Raw genomic sequence first — 15,393 nt, 5'->3', positions numbered from 1 at the left:
CCTGTTGCCATTGTGTGCGTCCAATTACTCCCATCATGATTGACCAGTGTGTCACCAGTGTTGCGCCGTCTGTCGTAAGTGATATAAAAAAGCACAGAATGCTGTATCAATACCAGTGGTTAATGTTTGGCACATGACAAATGCCACCGCAATTTTTCAGTGCTATCTGGAACAGGTCATGTTCACTATACTGCAATTTTTCAACTACCTGAATGATATTAGTGTTACCAGATGTGCTACGAGTCACTATCTGCACAGCCTCTAGGCTCATTTTGAAAAACTATGGACCATGGGTCTCCATTGCAATCTGCAGAAATCTAAATTTTTCCAACTATCTCTAAAATATCTGGGCCACACCATATTATGGCAGGGTGGCCCATGCTCCTTGGTCACTGTGGAGGTTACTATTCAGGCTCTTTGAAAAAATTTTTTTCTGTGAAAGGTCTCCCAGTTACCCTCATTACTAACAACAGACCTCAGTTCCTGTCCCAGGCATTTAGTGATTTCTGTGCGTTGTCAGGCAGTTGCTATGTTCGGTCCCCTTTCTTTCACTCACAATATAGTGGGAAGGCCAAGTGCATGGTTCGCACCTTTAAGGCTCAGTTGAAAAAATATCTGCAGAACTATCCCACTAAGGAGGTGTTACCGGTTTCTTTTCTTGTGGCCTACTAGACGAATCCTATTGGTTCCCATAGGCCTGCTGAGCTTCTTCATGGTCGCCAGTTGCGTACGCTACTCCACCTCCTCCATCCAGTTTCTTGCCCACCATCATGTTTCAGTGTACCGCGTTTTCCACCGGGGATGGCATTCTGGGCAAATGGTTTTGGTCAGTGCCCCTGCTGGTTGCTGGCAACCATCATGTGTCAGAATGGCTGGCATGTCTACACTCTCTGGACAGGAGAACTGGAGGTCTTAAGGCATCAAAATCAGCTCCGAGCGCAGGTGGGCATTCATCCACTTTTCCTGGCCACGCAAACGCCCTAGCCGGTGCCCCAGTTGGTGTGTGCCACCTAGCCAGTGGAGTTCCAGTCTCAGTTTCCACATGTATCAGTGCCTTGCCACCCGATCAGCTGCTCCAGTGCCCCTCCAGTTGGTGGACATACCCTTTGCCTGTTCAGTGTCTCCTGTGTGACCTCTACCTGTGGCAGTCATCTCCACATTCCCCAGTGCCACCAGACATCGCTGTGGATCCTGGCTTGGAATGCCGATCGGCAGTCCTGTCATCTCATGCTCCCGCAGGGGCCATCAGGGCGCTCATTGTATTGGCCACTTCGGTCCATTTGCCAAGGTCTCTGCTAACCGGAAGTTTAGCTCTCCTTTCTCCCCTCTCCCCTCTGAGGCCTCCACGGATGTGGGCACCATGTCCACATCGCATCCATTCAGTTCTGGCCCTGTGAATCGGTGATGATGTGCCCGCATATGGGGAAGGTATAGTGACATGTGTAACATTCTACACCTGCAATCTGGATGTGCAGCTGTAAGGCATGCCACAGAAATTGCAAGACGCCAGCTGCAGCAGAGGCTCCCACTCTAAGATGCATGCACAGCCTTTACATAGTGCACTCTACTGGCCAGCTGACAACTGATAGAATTGGGTCTGGTCAGCGTAGCCCTCAGACCTATTGTTACTTCAGCCAGTGTGTCTTGAACTAATAGGGCAGTCCTTGCCAAGTACTTTTCTATATCCATATTCTTGATGTAATAAAGTGTTGTGTTCATTGTTATTTGTGTATTATTGTACACAGAACAGTTGGAGATTGAACTTTGGTGAAAAGACCTCGCCACAATGAAAAATGCTTTTGTTTTAATGGGTTGTCATCCCATCTCCCCCCTATTTCACTGTAATACAAAACAAAATGCCCTTCTTTGAACTTTTCTGATGTTCTTAGTCAATCCAGTAGGGTAAGGATCCTATACTGCACAGCAGTACTCTTGATAGAGGAAGGACAAGCGTAGTGCAGGCGATCTCTTTAGTAGACCTGTTGCATCTTGTAAGTGTTCTGTCAGTAAAAAAGTTTTTGGTTCATCTTTCTCACAAGATTATCTGTGTGATTGTTCCAATTTAGGTTGTTCGTAATTATAATTCCAAGGTATATAATTGAATTGACTGCCTTTAAATTTGTAACCAAAAATTAATGGATTCCTATTAGTACTCACGTGGAGGACCTCACACTTCTCATTATTTAGGCCCAATTGCCTCTTTTAACACCATATAGGTATCCTGTATTAGTCATTTTGGTATTGATTCTGATCTTCTGATGATTTTAGTAAATTTTAAATGACAGTATCATCTGAAAACGAGCCAAGATGGCTGCTCAGATTGTGTCTTAAATTGTTTATATAGACGAGGATTGCTTCCATTTTACTCGGTGACTTTCCATCAGTTATTATGATTTGTAATCTTTCCAACAAGAAATCATGAATCCAGTCTCACAACTTAGATGATATGCTATAGCCGTATAGTTTGATTAGGAGCCACTTGTGAGGAATGGTGTCAAAAGACCTTGGAAAATCTAGAAATATAGAATCAATTTGAGATACCCTGTTGGTAGCTTTCATTACTTTGAGAGAATAAATAACGAGTTGTGTTTCACAAGAATGATCCGTGCTGAGTGTGTGTCAACTGATTGTTATCCTCTAGGTAATTCATTATGTTCGAACACACTACATATTCCAAAATCCTCCCGCAAATCGACATCAGTGATGTTGTTATTGTGGTCTTCAGTCCAAAGACTGGTCTGATGCAGCTCTCCATGCTACTCTATCCTGTGCAAGCTTCATCATCTCTGAGTAACTACTGCAACCTATATCCTTCTGGAATCTGCTTAGTGTGTTCATCTCAAGGTCTCCCTCCACGATTTTTACCCTCTGTGCTTCCCTCCAATACTAAATTGATGATCCCTTGATGATTCAGAATGTGTCCTACCAACCAATCCCTTCTTCTACTCAAGTTGTGCCACAAATTCCTCTTCTCGTCGATTCTATTTAGTACCACCTCATTAGTTATCCATCTAATTTTCAGCATTCTTGTGTAGCACCCCATTTCAAAACCTTCTATTGTCTTCTTGTCTAAACTGTTTATCTGGTGAGCAAGATGTATGAGACAGGCGAAATACCCTCAGACTTCAAGAAGAATATAATAATTCCAATCCCAAAGAAAGCAGGTGTTGACAGATGTGAAAATTACCGAACTATCAGTTTAATAAGTCACAGCTGCAAAATACTAACACGAATTCTGTACAGACGAATGGTAAAACTGGTAGAAGCCGACCTCGCTGAAGATCAGTTTGGATTCCGTAGAAATATTGGAACACGTGAGGCAATACTGACCTTACGACTTATCTTAGAAGAAAGATTAAGAAAAGGCAAACCTATGTTTCTAGCATTTGTAGACTTAGAGAAAGCTTTTGACAATGTTGACTGGAATACTCTCTTTCAAATTCTGAAGGTGTCAGGGGTAAAATACAGGGAGCGAAAGGCTATTTACAATTTGTACAGAAACCAGATGGCAGTTATAAAGAGTCGAGGGGCATGAAAGGGAAGCAGTGGTTGGGGAGGGAGTGAGACAGGGTTGTAGCCTATCTCCGATATTATTCAATCTGTACATTGAGCAAGCAGTAAAGGAAACAAAAGAAAAATTCGAAGTAGGTATTAAAATCCATGGAGAAGAAATAAAAACTTTGAGGTACGCCGATGACATTGTAATTCTGTCAGAGAGAGCAAGGGACTTGGAAGAGCAGTTGAACGGAATGGACAGTGTCTTGAAAGGAGGGTATAAGATGAACATCAACAAAAGCAAAACGAGGCTAATGGAATGTAGTCTAATTAAGTCGGGTGATGCTGAGGAAATTAGATTAGGAAATGAGACACTTAAAGTAGTAAAGGAGTTTTGCTATTTGGGGAGCAAAATAACTGATGATGGTCGAAGTAGAGAAGATATAAAATGTAGACTGGCAATGGCAAGGAAAGCGTTTCTGAAGAAGAGAAATTTGTTAACATTGAGTATGGATTTAAGTGTCAGGAAGTCATTTCTGAAAGTATTTGTATGGAGTGTAGCCATGTATGGAAGTGAAACATGGACGATAAATAGTTTGGACAGGAAGGGAATAGAAGCTTTCGAAATGTGGTGCTACAGAAGAATGCTGAAGATTAGATGGGTAGATCACATAACTAATGAGGAGGTATTGAATAGAAGTGGGGAGAAGAGGAGTTTGTGGCACAACTTGACGAGAAGAAGAGACCAGTTGGTAGGACATGTTCTGAGGCATCAAGGGATCACAAATTTAGCATTGGAGGGTAAAAATTGTAGAGGGAGATCAAGAGATGAATACACTAAGCAGATTCAGAAGGATGTAGGTTGCAGTAGGTACTGGGAGATGAAGAAACTTGCACAGGATAGGGTAGCATGGAGAACTGCATCAAACCAGTCTCAGGACTGAAGACCACAACAACAACAACAACAACAACAACAACAATCACCTTTGGAGCTAGTTGAATATAATCTTATACTGCTGTGGTGGGTGTGGCCTTCATGTCTATCTTGGCTACAATAATGTGTTCACTATGCTGTTCGTAACAGTTTATCCACATTCCTATTTTTTTAAATTCATTATTAAGCCTACTCCTGCATTACCCCTATTTGATTTTGTATTTATAACCCTGTATTCACCTGACCAGAAGTACTATTCCTCCTGCCACCAAACTTCAGTAACTCCCACTATATGTAACTTTAATCTATCCATTTCCCTTTTTAAATTTTCTAACATACCTGCCCGATTAAGGGATCTGCCATTCCATCCTCCAATCTGTAGAATGCTAGTTTTGTTTCTCTTGGTGACATCCTCCTAAGTAGTCCTCACCCGGAGATCCGAGTGGGGGAATATTTTACCTCTGGAATATTTTATGCAAGAGGATACCATCATCATTTAACCATATTGTAGAGCTGCATGTCCTTGGGAAAAATTACAGCTGTAGTTTCGCCCTTGCTTTCAGCTGTTCGCAGCACCAGCACAGCAAGGCCATATTGGCTGACATTACAAGGCCAGATCAGTCAGTCATCCAGATAGTTGCCCCTGCAACTACTGAAAAAGCTTCTGGCCATCCTCAGAAACCACACATTTGTATGGCCTCTCAGCAGTTACCCCCCCCCCCCCCCACCTCCCCCCAATTGTGGTTGCACCTACAGTATGGCTGTCCAAACCACTAATGTTAGAACAGGATGTATATCTTATATTTTAAGTATCATTTAAGAAGGGATTGTCAAAATTCCATTCCTAAGAGGATGAAAAGCTTTTTGAAGATACGTTGTTTTAAGGCAATTTTCAACCTAGAGCTATGAAAATTGGTGTTTGGTTTCAAAGTCAGAAATTAAAAAAAAAAATGGTTTTTCAGCATTTTTTTCAAATTAAACTTCTAAGATGGAAAAATAGTGAGTGAAAGTTTTTTGAAAATAAATCATTATTAAAGAACTGCTAAAGAGTTTTTAAAGCCACATCTATGAATACTGGTATTTGAGTTCTCACACAGAAATTTAAAAAATGTACGTGTTTGGGTGTTTTTGGAAATTGAACCCCCTAAGGGAGTGAAAAAGGGAATGAAAAACTTTGTGAAAATATTTTGTTATATTAAAAAATTTAAAGCCAAATCTATGAAAATTGGTGTTTCACTTCTTGGTTTGATATAAAGAAATATGTGTTATGGGATGAAAGTTTCTGTGGAAATATCACTACAAGAAAGCAAAGGGCATGATTAACAAAAACCTTTGACTCCAACTACCAGAATCACTGGTCAGAATTACATTCAGAAAAGACAATACATCTCTAGCCTTAATTAGTATGGAAAGTTTAGATGATTTTGCAGTTTGTGAACAACATAAAAAATTCAATTGAAGAAAAGCAGAGAAAATGATTTGCAGAGTATACATTGTACGTGAGTGAAGCAGCATACACTAAGCTAGTAGTAAATAAAAGGGGCAGATTTTCATTAGACAATATTGTTTCTGCGCCTAGAAGGACCATAAGTACTTGTATCTGATTACATATGATGTACTTAAATATAATAGATGCTTCATTATGAAAAATAAGAAAGAAACTACCATGATAAACTTTTATTAATGTGAAAAATGCACACTGTTTTATAACCCAGAATGTGTGATTAAATTTACGGGGTTTGATAAAAATATGGAAACACTACGAGAAATACATGCTTGAAAATAAATGCAGATGTGCAGATGCTAGCCAAGCCTGCAGGTGGTGCTGTCATATTTGACCATGAATGGCTCCCTGCAGTGCCCTTAGTACATTGCAAGTGTCAGTCATGGTCAGAACAGTGTTCTGTGTAGTTGTGAGTGCATTACATGAGAGTTAAGTGAATTCGAACATGGGCAAGTAGTTGATGCCCTTATGGTGGGCACTACTTTCTTAACCAAGGTAGGCAAAGCGTTTGGTGTTTTAGGAGGCACCTTACTGAAGATTTACACCACATGCAGGGAAAGTGGAGAAACATCATCCACCATGTGGCAATGTGGGCAAAAGTGTGTGTTGAGTGATCGTGCCAGACACTCATGGAAGAGAATTGTGTCAAAAATGTGATAACAGCTGTAAAAATCACTACAGCACTGAGTGTCACACTCAAGAACTATCAGCACAAAAACAACACCAAGAGTGCTCCCAAAGCTGCAAATTGCAGGGCATGCTGGTATTCCAAAACCACATGGTGATGCAAATAACCATAACAGGAAAATGAGCTGCCGAAGTTTGAAGCAATTAATGAATTGATGAGTCTTGTTTCACAGTGTTTGCAACTTCTGTCCAAGTTTACATCTGGTGTAGGCTGTCCCATGCCTGTGCTGCTGAAGCTTGCTGTCAAGAGTGAAACATAGCAGAAGTTTGGTGATGATTTGGGGAGCCATCATGGTATTCTGTGGCCCTCATGGCTACTCTGCAAGAGTGCGTTACTGCCAAGTATCATGGACCTTTTTGGCTGATCAGGTCCATCCCAAAATACAATGTTTGTCACCCCTGTGATGACACTGTCTTCCAAGATGACAGGTCCCTTTTTCTCACTGTCCAGAATTGGTTTTCTGGTTTCTGAGCATGAGGATAAATTGTTACATTCTCCTGACCACCACAGTCACCAGATCTCAATATTATTGAGCCTGTATGGTCTATCCACTGTTTTCATCATTACTTGATCTTGACATTGTTTTCGAGGAAGACTGGTACAAGATTCTCTTGAAAACCATACGGGATCTGTATTTATCCATTCCAAGATGAGTGGAAGCTGTTTCGAATGCTAACAGTTTTCCTGCATGGCATTAGGCTTGGTAATGTGGTTTTGGTGTTTCCATATTTTTGACCGCCTCCTGTAAACAGATGAAGCTTTGAAAACCCTGTATCTACATTCCCATCATTGAATGGAACAATGGTAACCAACTCTTGTTGAGTTGGAGCACTGAGTCATTGACAAGAATATAAATAAGACTGAAATCACTGCTGAGAATACTAGTACAATATTAATTTCCATCAGCAGAATATTCAAGCAATTCTTCATTATTTTTAACTAGGTATATTACTTTTTGAAATTTTGCACCATAAGATACTTCTCGTTGTTGAGTGGTCAAGAACTGGCACCATAAATAAATGGAGCAGTGAAAAATTTCAGATTTGTTGGTGGTTATTATCAGAAGAAAAGCAGTTTGCGTACTATATTCTGTATTACCAAGTGCTAAATATCAGTTCTGGCATACTGTACAAATGTCCTTCCAGTACTGCTATTCAGTGATGGTCTAGGTAGAGCATGAAGTGTTCAGTCAGCAGATCAACACCTAATACAACAACAGCAGCACAGACTTCAGTTTAGCTTTCATATGTAAATGGTTGTTATTGCCAATGTTCTTCATAAGTGTAGCACTTTTATTTTCAAAATAATATCAGCTAATACTGCTACACATCGTTTTTCAGTGTTTCATTGCAGTGTGTCATTTATATTACTCTTATAAACATATTCTTTCATTTATATATGGTGTTATGTTTTCATTACAGAAAAAAAACAGTGACAGTAAGCAAGAACGGAGGCCATTTGACAGAAATGTTGACCTGCAGGCAAACAGATTTGATGAGGCACAAAAGAAGGCAATTTTCAAGAAAGCTCAGTTATTAAATGATAGGTTTGCTAGTGGTGAAAGCAAATACCTTTGAGCAATGCTTTTAGAAAGTGTGCCGATTTTTTGAATGACAAAAGTACAAATGTGTAGGAATATTTATGAACTAATTTTAAAATGATTTATTTTTGTCACTAATCTTACCAAGTGGAAAATTTATGAGTGGACAATTGTACTTGAAAAAAATTCTCATAGTAAGTGAAGAATCATATGTAATGTTAAGTGAGAGACTATTTTCTTATTTTATTTTTCCAATGAAAATGAGAGGTCCTAAGTTGTGTTCATTGTAATCTACTGACAGTTTGCCACCTTATTTTGTCAAGTGATGATTATGGTTATGGTACTGTGTGTTCCATTTATATGTTCCAGTAAAACTATTTTTAACTTGTTGAAATAAAATGTTAATAAGTGATATTTTTAAAATTACAGATTACTTTTCAGATATTAATAACATTTTATTTGTTGAGTGATACCATTAATCACACATGTAAAAACTGATCTGTTGTGTTTGGTATTGTAGGGTATATATCTTTGCACATGTACAATTTCATAATTTTAACATGTATGTATTATAATAATACAGCCCTTGTCAAAGTACGTTATATTTATCTTGAGAGAGAGAGAGAGAGAGAGAGAGAGAGAGAGAGAGAGAGAGAGAGAGAGAGAGGGGGGGGGGGGGGAGGGGGGGAGCAGCGCATTGACAATTTACATTGTCAATTTAAATAAAATTTATATGGGAATGGCCAATAATATATGTGAGGAATATGTAAGGTGGCAAAATTCTATAAACATTGTTCTCTGTTTGTATGTTCCTTGTTCACCATTATAAATGCTATTTGCTCTTGTTCCTAGAGGACGTGAAGTATTGCTCTCTATGACACTGGGGAACAATATCCAGGATATAACAAGTTAATTGAAAAAAGATGTTTGCATCGACAGTAAGGAAATAAAGGCCAAGAATACGGTAACAAGAGTAGCGTAGTATGTACAAAATAACTGTGGATCTCAATAAGGTCAGACTGGCTCTAAGTGCGAAGGGAAGTAGTCGGAGAATAAGTTCACAGGAAAAATACTGGCAGGATGCTCTGTGTGGAATTAAACACACCTTGTTGCTGGGAATGAGCACTTGCTGGATGCTTAAGATTATCACTGGCTGGGTGCTATGTTCATGGCCTTTATATATGGGTCCCCAAGGATGGGGATTGTTCTGATTAAGGTTCAGTAAGATAGCACATAAGAGTTTGGAGCTGAAGGCCAAAACGTCCAATTCAGAATAACATCGCAACTGATGAGCACACTGTGCTGCTGCTCTGGGTATCAGCTCACATGAGTGTGTGGAAGAAGAAATGATAATTACTTCTGATAGCAGCATTTGTCCATAATGATAGAAGTCCTGTTTGGTGGAGTGAGTAGCAGCCATTGCTTGGACTAGAAGATGCTCTTGAATCCTGTCTGACTCATGCTGTCCTGTTGCCGGCTTATAGAGCTACCTGCAGCGGAGTAATGTTGGAAATATTATCTGTCACATGGCACACCGATGTGAGTAGGTTCCATGGTGGTGGCACCCTGCACAGGTGCCAACTTAGCCACTTGGTGGCCAGTCTTGATGGCATCATGTCATGCTAATGGTGCCGAGACATGCAGGGGCTGCCTGCCTGATGGAACTGCCAATCTATTGAGAGAGAGCCTCCTTCATGGCTGCATGCAGTGCATAAAGGAAATTAATTGCATGATTAACAGGCAGTGTTTATCTTTGTAAAAAATGAAGGAGTGTTATGCAGATTCAGGTAAGTTGGTTCTTTGACTAGAGGTATGATTCGTGGGTGGGTGGGGGGGGGGGGGGGGAGGTGGGAGGCATTTGTAGTGCTTCAGAGGCTGTTTTAATTTGTAGTTTGGGGAAAATTTATAACTTTAACTGAAGAGAGCAAGTGTTGTCATTCAAATCACAAGTTCGAACCAAAAATCTATGTGGTTATAGTACTGAGAATTATTTAGACATACACTGACTAGCCATTCTGCCTTAGAAGAACACAGTGACCATTTTGTGAACTGAATTCTTTTATTGTATTTTTCACCCCTGGTGATACAAATGGTGTCATTACAGGTTTCGACTCCTTAACAAGTTGTCAGATGATCTGAGTGCATTACGTAGTAACTCATCAAAGTTGTGCTATGACTGGTTTCTATGTTATGTGCCCTAATCATCTGCTAACAACTTGTTAAGAAGTCCAAGCTGGTGGTGATACTCTGCCTGCGGGTCTGGGCGTTAGAATAGGCCCGCAATATTCCTGTCTGTCGTAAGAGGCGACTAAAAGGAGTCTCTCACATTTCATCCTTTATGTGTTGGTCCCCTCTCAGGTTTGACCTCTCATCTTTTCCAAATTTCTGTTGCTACTGTGTGCCATTTGGGGAAGGATGCCTTATGTGGTGTTTTTCTGTTTGTCCATCGTGCACCAAGATCTTGCATGCTACTTATTGTCGTGTAGCAGGCTTTGCACCCAACATCTTATGGGTTGCCTACTTCTCATCTCCTGTGCCGTACCATCCTTCATGCCCATGACAATTCTGGACCATTTCAGCACCCGAAATCCTGCGCCATAGCCAGTCCGTGGTGGTGGGGTTGTCATGCGCCCTCTTGGTGGTAGTCCCCTGACAACACAGGGATCGCACTGCTGATGCCAGAGCTGAGACCTCCCCGCATATGCCAAGGAGTAGGTGCCCATCTTTCTGGGGCACCAGGACTCCCGACAATGGCCATTGGAAATATTATCTGTCACATGGCACACTGGTGTATGGCCCTTGCTGAGGCTGGGTGGCACCCATGGGGGAGCCCCTGGTTGGAGTGGGTGGCATCAAGGCGGATGACCCGCAATGAAATGGGTTAAATCAAATCAAGCTGGTGGTAGCTCGATCCCCAGCAGTCTCCAAGCGCGTATGAAATGAGTTTGATGCTGCGACCTATGATTCCCAATCGTTCCCCTCCCTGGCCAAGCCTTGGGAGGACCATAGGGCGACCCGGTCTCGTGAGCCGTATTCGCCTTAGTACCTAGTTTGCTGCAGGACTGAGGGAGAGACCTTTCAGGTGATGAAGCCCCAGTTTTTCGTAGACCACCTTGAAGATAGGTTTGGGGAAGTGGCAGTGCAGCGGGGTGATTTTGATCCAAGCGGCCTTCTCGGCCCAGTTGTGGGCATTGCTCGCCTGTGACACGTTGGGTGATATCCCCGTCTTGTTTACTTCTCATGAAAGCCTTAACTTGGTCCAGGGTCTTATTTTCCATCACGACCTCCGTTTGCAGTCGGATGAGGAGCTACGCGTCAACTTAGTGACGGGGTGTCCACTTCATCTGGCGCGTGCATAGGGGACTAAAGACAACAGGGTTGCTACCCGTGTCTCCATCTTGGTCTTTGAGGGTGACTCATTGCCTGAAAAGGTCAAGGTGATGGTTTACTGTTGTGACTTGCAACCATACATCCCTCCCCCTATGTGGTGCTTCAAGTGTTGGAAGTTTGCTCACATGTCATTTCATTGTGCTTCCACCGCCACATGCAGGGACTGCTGTCGTCCTCTGCACCTGGGTGCTCTGTGTGTGCCTCCTCCCACTTGTGGCAGCTGTGAGAAGCACCACTCCCCCTGTTTGCCTGACTGCCCTGTTCTCCATAAGGAGTGATGAATCATGGAAAAAAAACCCTGGACAGGCTAACCTATCAGGATGTGAAGAGGAAATATGAATGGCTTCATCCTGTGCAGATGACTACATCGTATGCTGTGACTGCGACTTCGTTGCCCCTGATGGCGACGGCTGTCCCTGCAGTTGTTAAGCCTCCATTGGGCCCTCAGGGCTGCCCTGGCTCTTCCCCCATGTCTGTGATAGGGGACACTGCTTCTTCTGGTACTCCCAAGGTAACTCCTTTTGGGAGACCAACCCCCAAATTGATGGAGATATCTGACTCCCACCCCCCGCCCACCTGCCGGAGGAACACCAGCCTCCTCCGGCTTCTCTCGCACGAAAGGGTCCCTTGGAAGTCTACCTTCTAAGGTGTCCTCCAGTGCGGCAGCTGACATCAGTCAGTGGCTCAAGGAGCCAGCAGCGGCAGATCGCAGAGCTTCCTGCTCTTCTTCTGTCCCTGGCCCTCCTTCTGTGACTCCCTCCCAGGTTGCTCCTAAGGAGCAGCGAGAGGAAGAAGAAGAAGAAGAAGAAGAAGAAGGAGAAGTAGCTGGGTAAGACGGAAGAGGTTCAGCTTGCCTCTGTGCCACCTGTTACTACCAGCTCTGCGTCTGAGGACGATTTGCAGATTTTGGCATCCCCCGACAACCTCAATCTCGCCTCTTCCTCAGATGCAGTGGTCCTTGATTGTGGCTCTCCTTTGGTGGTGGTAGATGATCCAGCGGCATAATATGCCTCCTCAGTCCCTTCACGCCTTTTTTGGCCATGGACAGTGTCATTCTCCAGTGGAACTGCAGCTGTTTTTTCCACCACCTTGCTGAGCTCTGACAACTTGTCAGCCTTCACCCTTTCTTTTTCATTGCTCTCCAGGAAACTTGGTTTCCAGTGTTGATAACCCCTGTCCTCCGTGGCTATTGGAGTTATTATAAGAATCGGGCAGCTTATGAGAGGGTATCTGGTGGCATCTGCGTCTATATCCTTAACTCTCTTTATAGTGCGCATGTGCCTCTTCAAACTCCTTAAGAAGTATCTATCTTCCACCGGATGGTGATGTCTCATAGCATGTACTGACTGCACTGATAGCCCAACTGCCTCCACCTTTTCTATTACTGGGCAACTTCAACGCCCATAACTCTTTGTGGGGTGGATTGGTGTCAACAGGCCGAGGCACTGTCTTTGAGCAAGTTTTGGCACAGCTCGACCTTTCTCTTTTAAATAATGGTGCCTCCACACTATTCATTGCGGCGCATGGCACATACTCAGCCATCGACCTTTTGGTCTGCAGCTCTGGCCATCTACCGTTTGTCCAATGGAGTGTGCCTGGCGACTTGGTCCCCTCGGTGGAGCACTGTGCCTTGGTGGTCACCAGAGATCGCTGAGGCGATTCGTGATCGCAGGCGTGCCCTCCAACGTCATAAGCGGCACCTGTCAGTGGATCACCTCATTGCCTTTAAGCTGCTCCATGCCAGATCCCGACGTCTTATTCGCCTATGGAAGCAGGAGTGCTGGGAAAGGTATGTCTCCACCATTGGCACCTGTACCTCTCCATCGCAGGGTTGGACCAAGATTAGGTGACTATGGCTATCGGACCCCCGTCAGTGTACCTGGGCTTTCCCTGAATGGAGCAGTCTGTACTGACTCTGACACGATTGCACAACTCTTAGCAGAGCATTATGCTCAGAGTCTGCTTCTACAAATTACCCACAGGCTTTCAGTTCTCCGAAAGAGCAGTTGGAACGTCGGAGTCTTTCATTCCATATGCGCCACCCCGAATTGTATAATGCTCCATTCAGTGAGTGGGAGTACCAAAGTGCCACTTGCCCTGATATGGCTCTCAGGCTGGATTGCATTCACTAAAAGATGCTCAAACACCTCTCGGTGAACTGCCAGTGATGCCTCCTAGACCTTTTCAACTGTATCTGGGTTGAGGGTGAGTTCCCATCACAATGGCGGGAAAGCATCGTCATCTCCGTGTTGAAACCGGGCAAGAACTCACTGGAGTTGGACAGCTACTGCCCCATTAGCTTCACCAACGTTCCGTGCAAGTTGCTCCGGTTTGGAGGTTGAGTTGGCTACTTGAGCCTTGTGGCCTTCTGGCTCCGTCCCAAGGAGGTTTCCATAAGGGCCGTTCTGCCACCGATAATCTAGTCTGCCATCCGCACGGCACTTGCCCGCCATCAGCATCTGGTAGCTGTCTTTTTTGACATGTGGAAGGCATACTATACGACATGGTGGCATCACATCCTCACCATGGTTCATGGATGGGGTCTTCGGGAACCGCTCCCGATTGTTTATTCAAAATTTTCTGTTGCTTCGTTCCTTCCGCGTGCAAGTTAGTCCCTCCCATAGTTCCTCCCGAGTCCAGGAGACTGGGGTCCAGAAAGGCTCTGTCTTGAGCTTTTAGTTGCTTCAATGGGCTAGCTGCAGCTGTGGGAACATCTGTATTGGCTTCTTTATATGCTGATGACATTTGCCTGTACTATAGCTCCACTGGCATTGTGGTTGCTGAAAAGCAGCTACAGGGCGCTATCCGCAGGGTGCAGTCTTGGGCTGTCATGCACGGCTTCCAGTTCTCGGCCGCCAAGACCTGTGTCATGCATTTCTGCCAGCATCATACTGTTCACCCTGAGCCACGGCGGTGAACCTCTTGCCATGGTGGAGACGCTTTGGTTTTTGGGCTTGCTTTTTGATGCCCAGTTGACCTGGCTCCCTCATATTCTACAGCTTAAACAAAAATGCTGGTGCCATCTTAACGCTCTTCGTTGCTCGAGTCACACCAGCTCAGGTGCCGATCGGTCTACCCCTTCAAGACTGTATCAGGCATTGATTCAGTCCCATTTCGATTATGGGAGCCTGGCTTATGGTTCGGCATTGCCTACTGTTTTGCGATTGCTTGACCCCGTACTTCACTGTGGGATCCGACTCGCAACTGGAGCTTTCCACACAAGCCCTGTGAACAGCATCCTTGTGGAAGCTGGTGTTCCTCCATTGCGGATCCAGTGCCAACGACTACTGGCCGCTTGTGCTGCACATGTTTGTAGCCTGCCCAGGCATCGAAATTACCGTCTACTCTTCCCCAACTTGGTCGTCCTCTTCCCAAATGGCGGCCCCAGTCAGGGTGTCTGATTGTGGTTCGCGTCCGGTCTCTTCTCTCTGGGCTTGAGTTTTTCCCTCTCCCCCCTCTTTTCTGTGCCCATATACGGATACCCCCATGGTGTCTGAAGATCTTCCCTGTGGGTAAATCCTTGACCAGCAAGTTAACTGGACCCAAAACCTTAACAGTGGAAGACGAGCCAATAAAGTGGGGGGTGAACTTACCAAGTCAATGCCACCATGAGCGCGCCTGGCATCATTTCTAATGCAGATCTTATTCCCTACCTTGCCCAGAAAGGGATGTCTACCCATTTTATAATGCTTTGCCTGTAGACAATTCGATATTGTTCCTAGCCCATTGCCAATGTTCCTTAAGGGTGTCAGGAGTGATAGAAGTGTCAGAAGATCATTAATATTCCACATGTTAGATAGTGGAGAGTTGAGGGGATAAGGCAACATAAGGGGGACAGGAGT

The 15,393-nt window shown here is 43.9% G+C and overlaps 1 protein-coding gene across 2 annotated transcripts in view; it reads left to right on the top strand.

Moving 5' to 3' along the window:
• Window positions 1-8,804, top strand: part of LOC126161519 (GPALPP motifs-containing protein 1) — a 59,033-nt gene extending 50,229 nt beyond the window's left edge. For both annotated transcript variants that reach the window (XM_049917427.1, XM_049917426.1), the window contains exon 5: window positions 8,043-8,804. In XM_049917427.1, coding sequence (XP_049773384.1) covers window positions 8,043-8,198 — 156 coding nt within the window. In that variant the 3' untranslated portion in view covers window positions 8,199-8,804. The remainder of the gene's footprint in view (window positions 1-8,042) is intronic.
• The last annotated feature ends 6,589 nt before the right edge of the window (window positions 8,805-15,393 follow it).

The sequence above is a fragment of the Schistocerca cancellata genome, chromosome 2 (assembly GCF_023864275.1).
Source record: "Schistocerca cancellata isolate TAMUIC-IGC-003103 chromosome 2, iqSchCanc2.1, whole genome shotgun sequence".
NCBI classification, from domain to species: Eukaryota; Metazoa; Arthropoda; class Insecta; order Orthoptera; family Acrididae; genus Schistocerca; species Schistocerca cancellata.
This window is presented reverse-complemented; position numbering and strand designations above follow the sequence as displayed.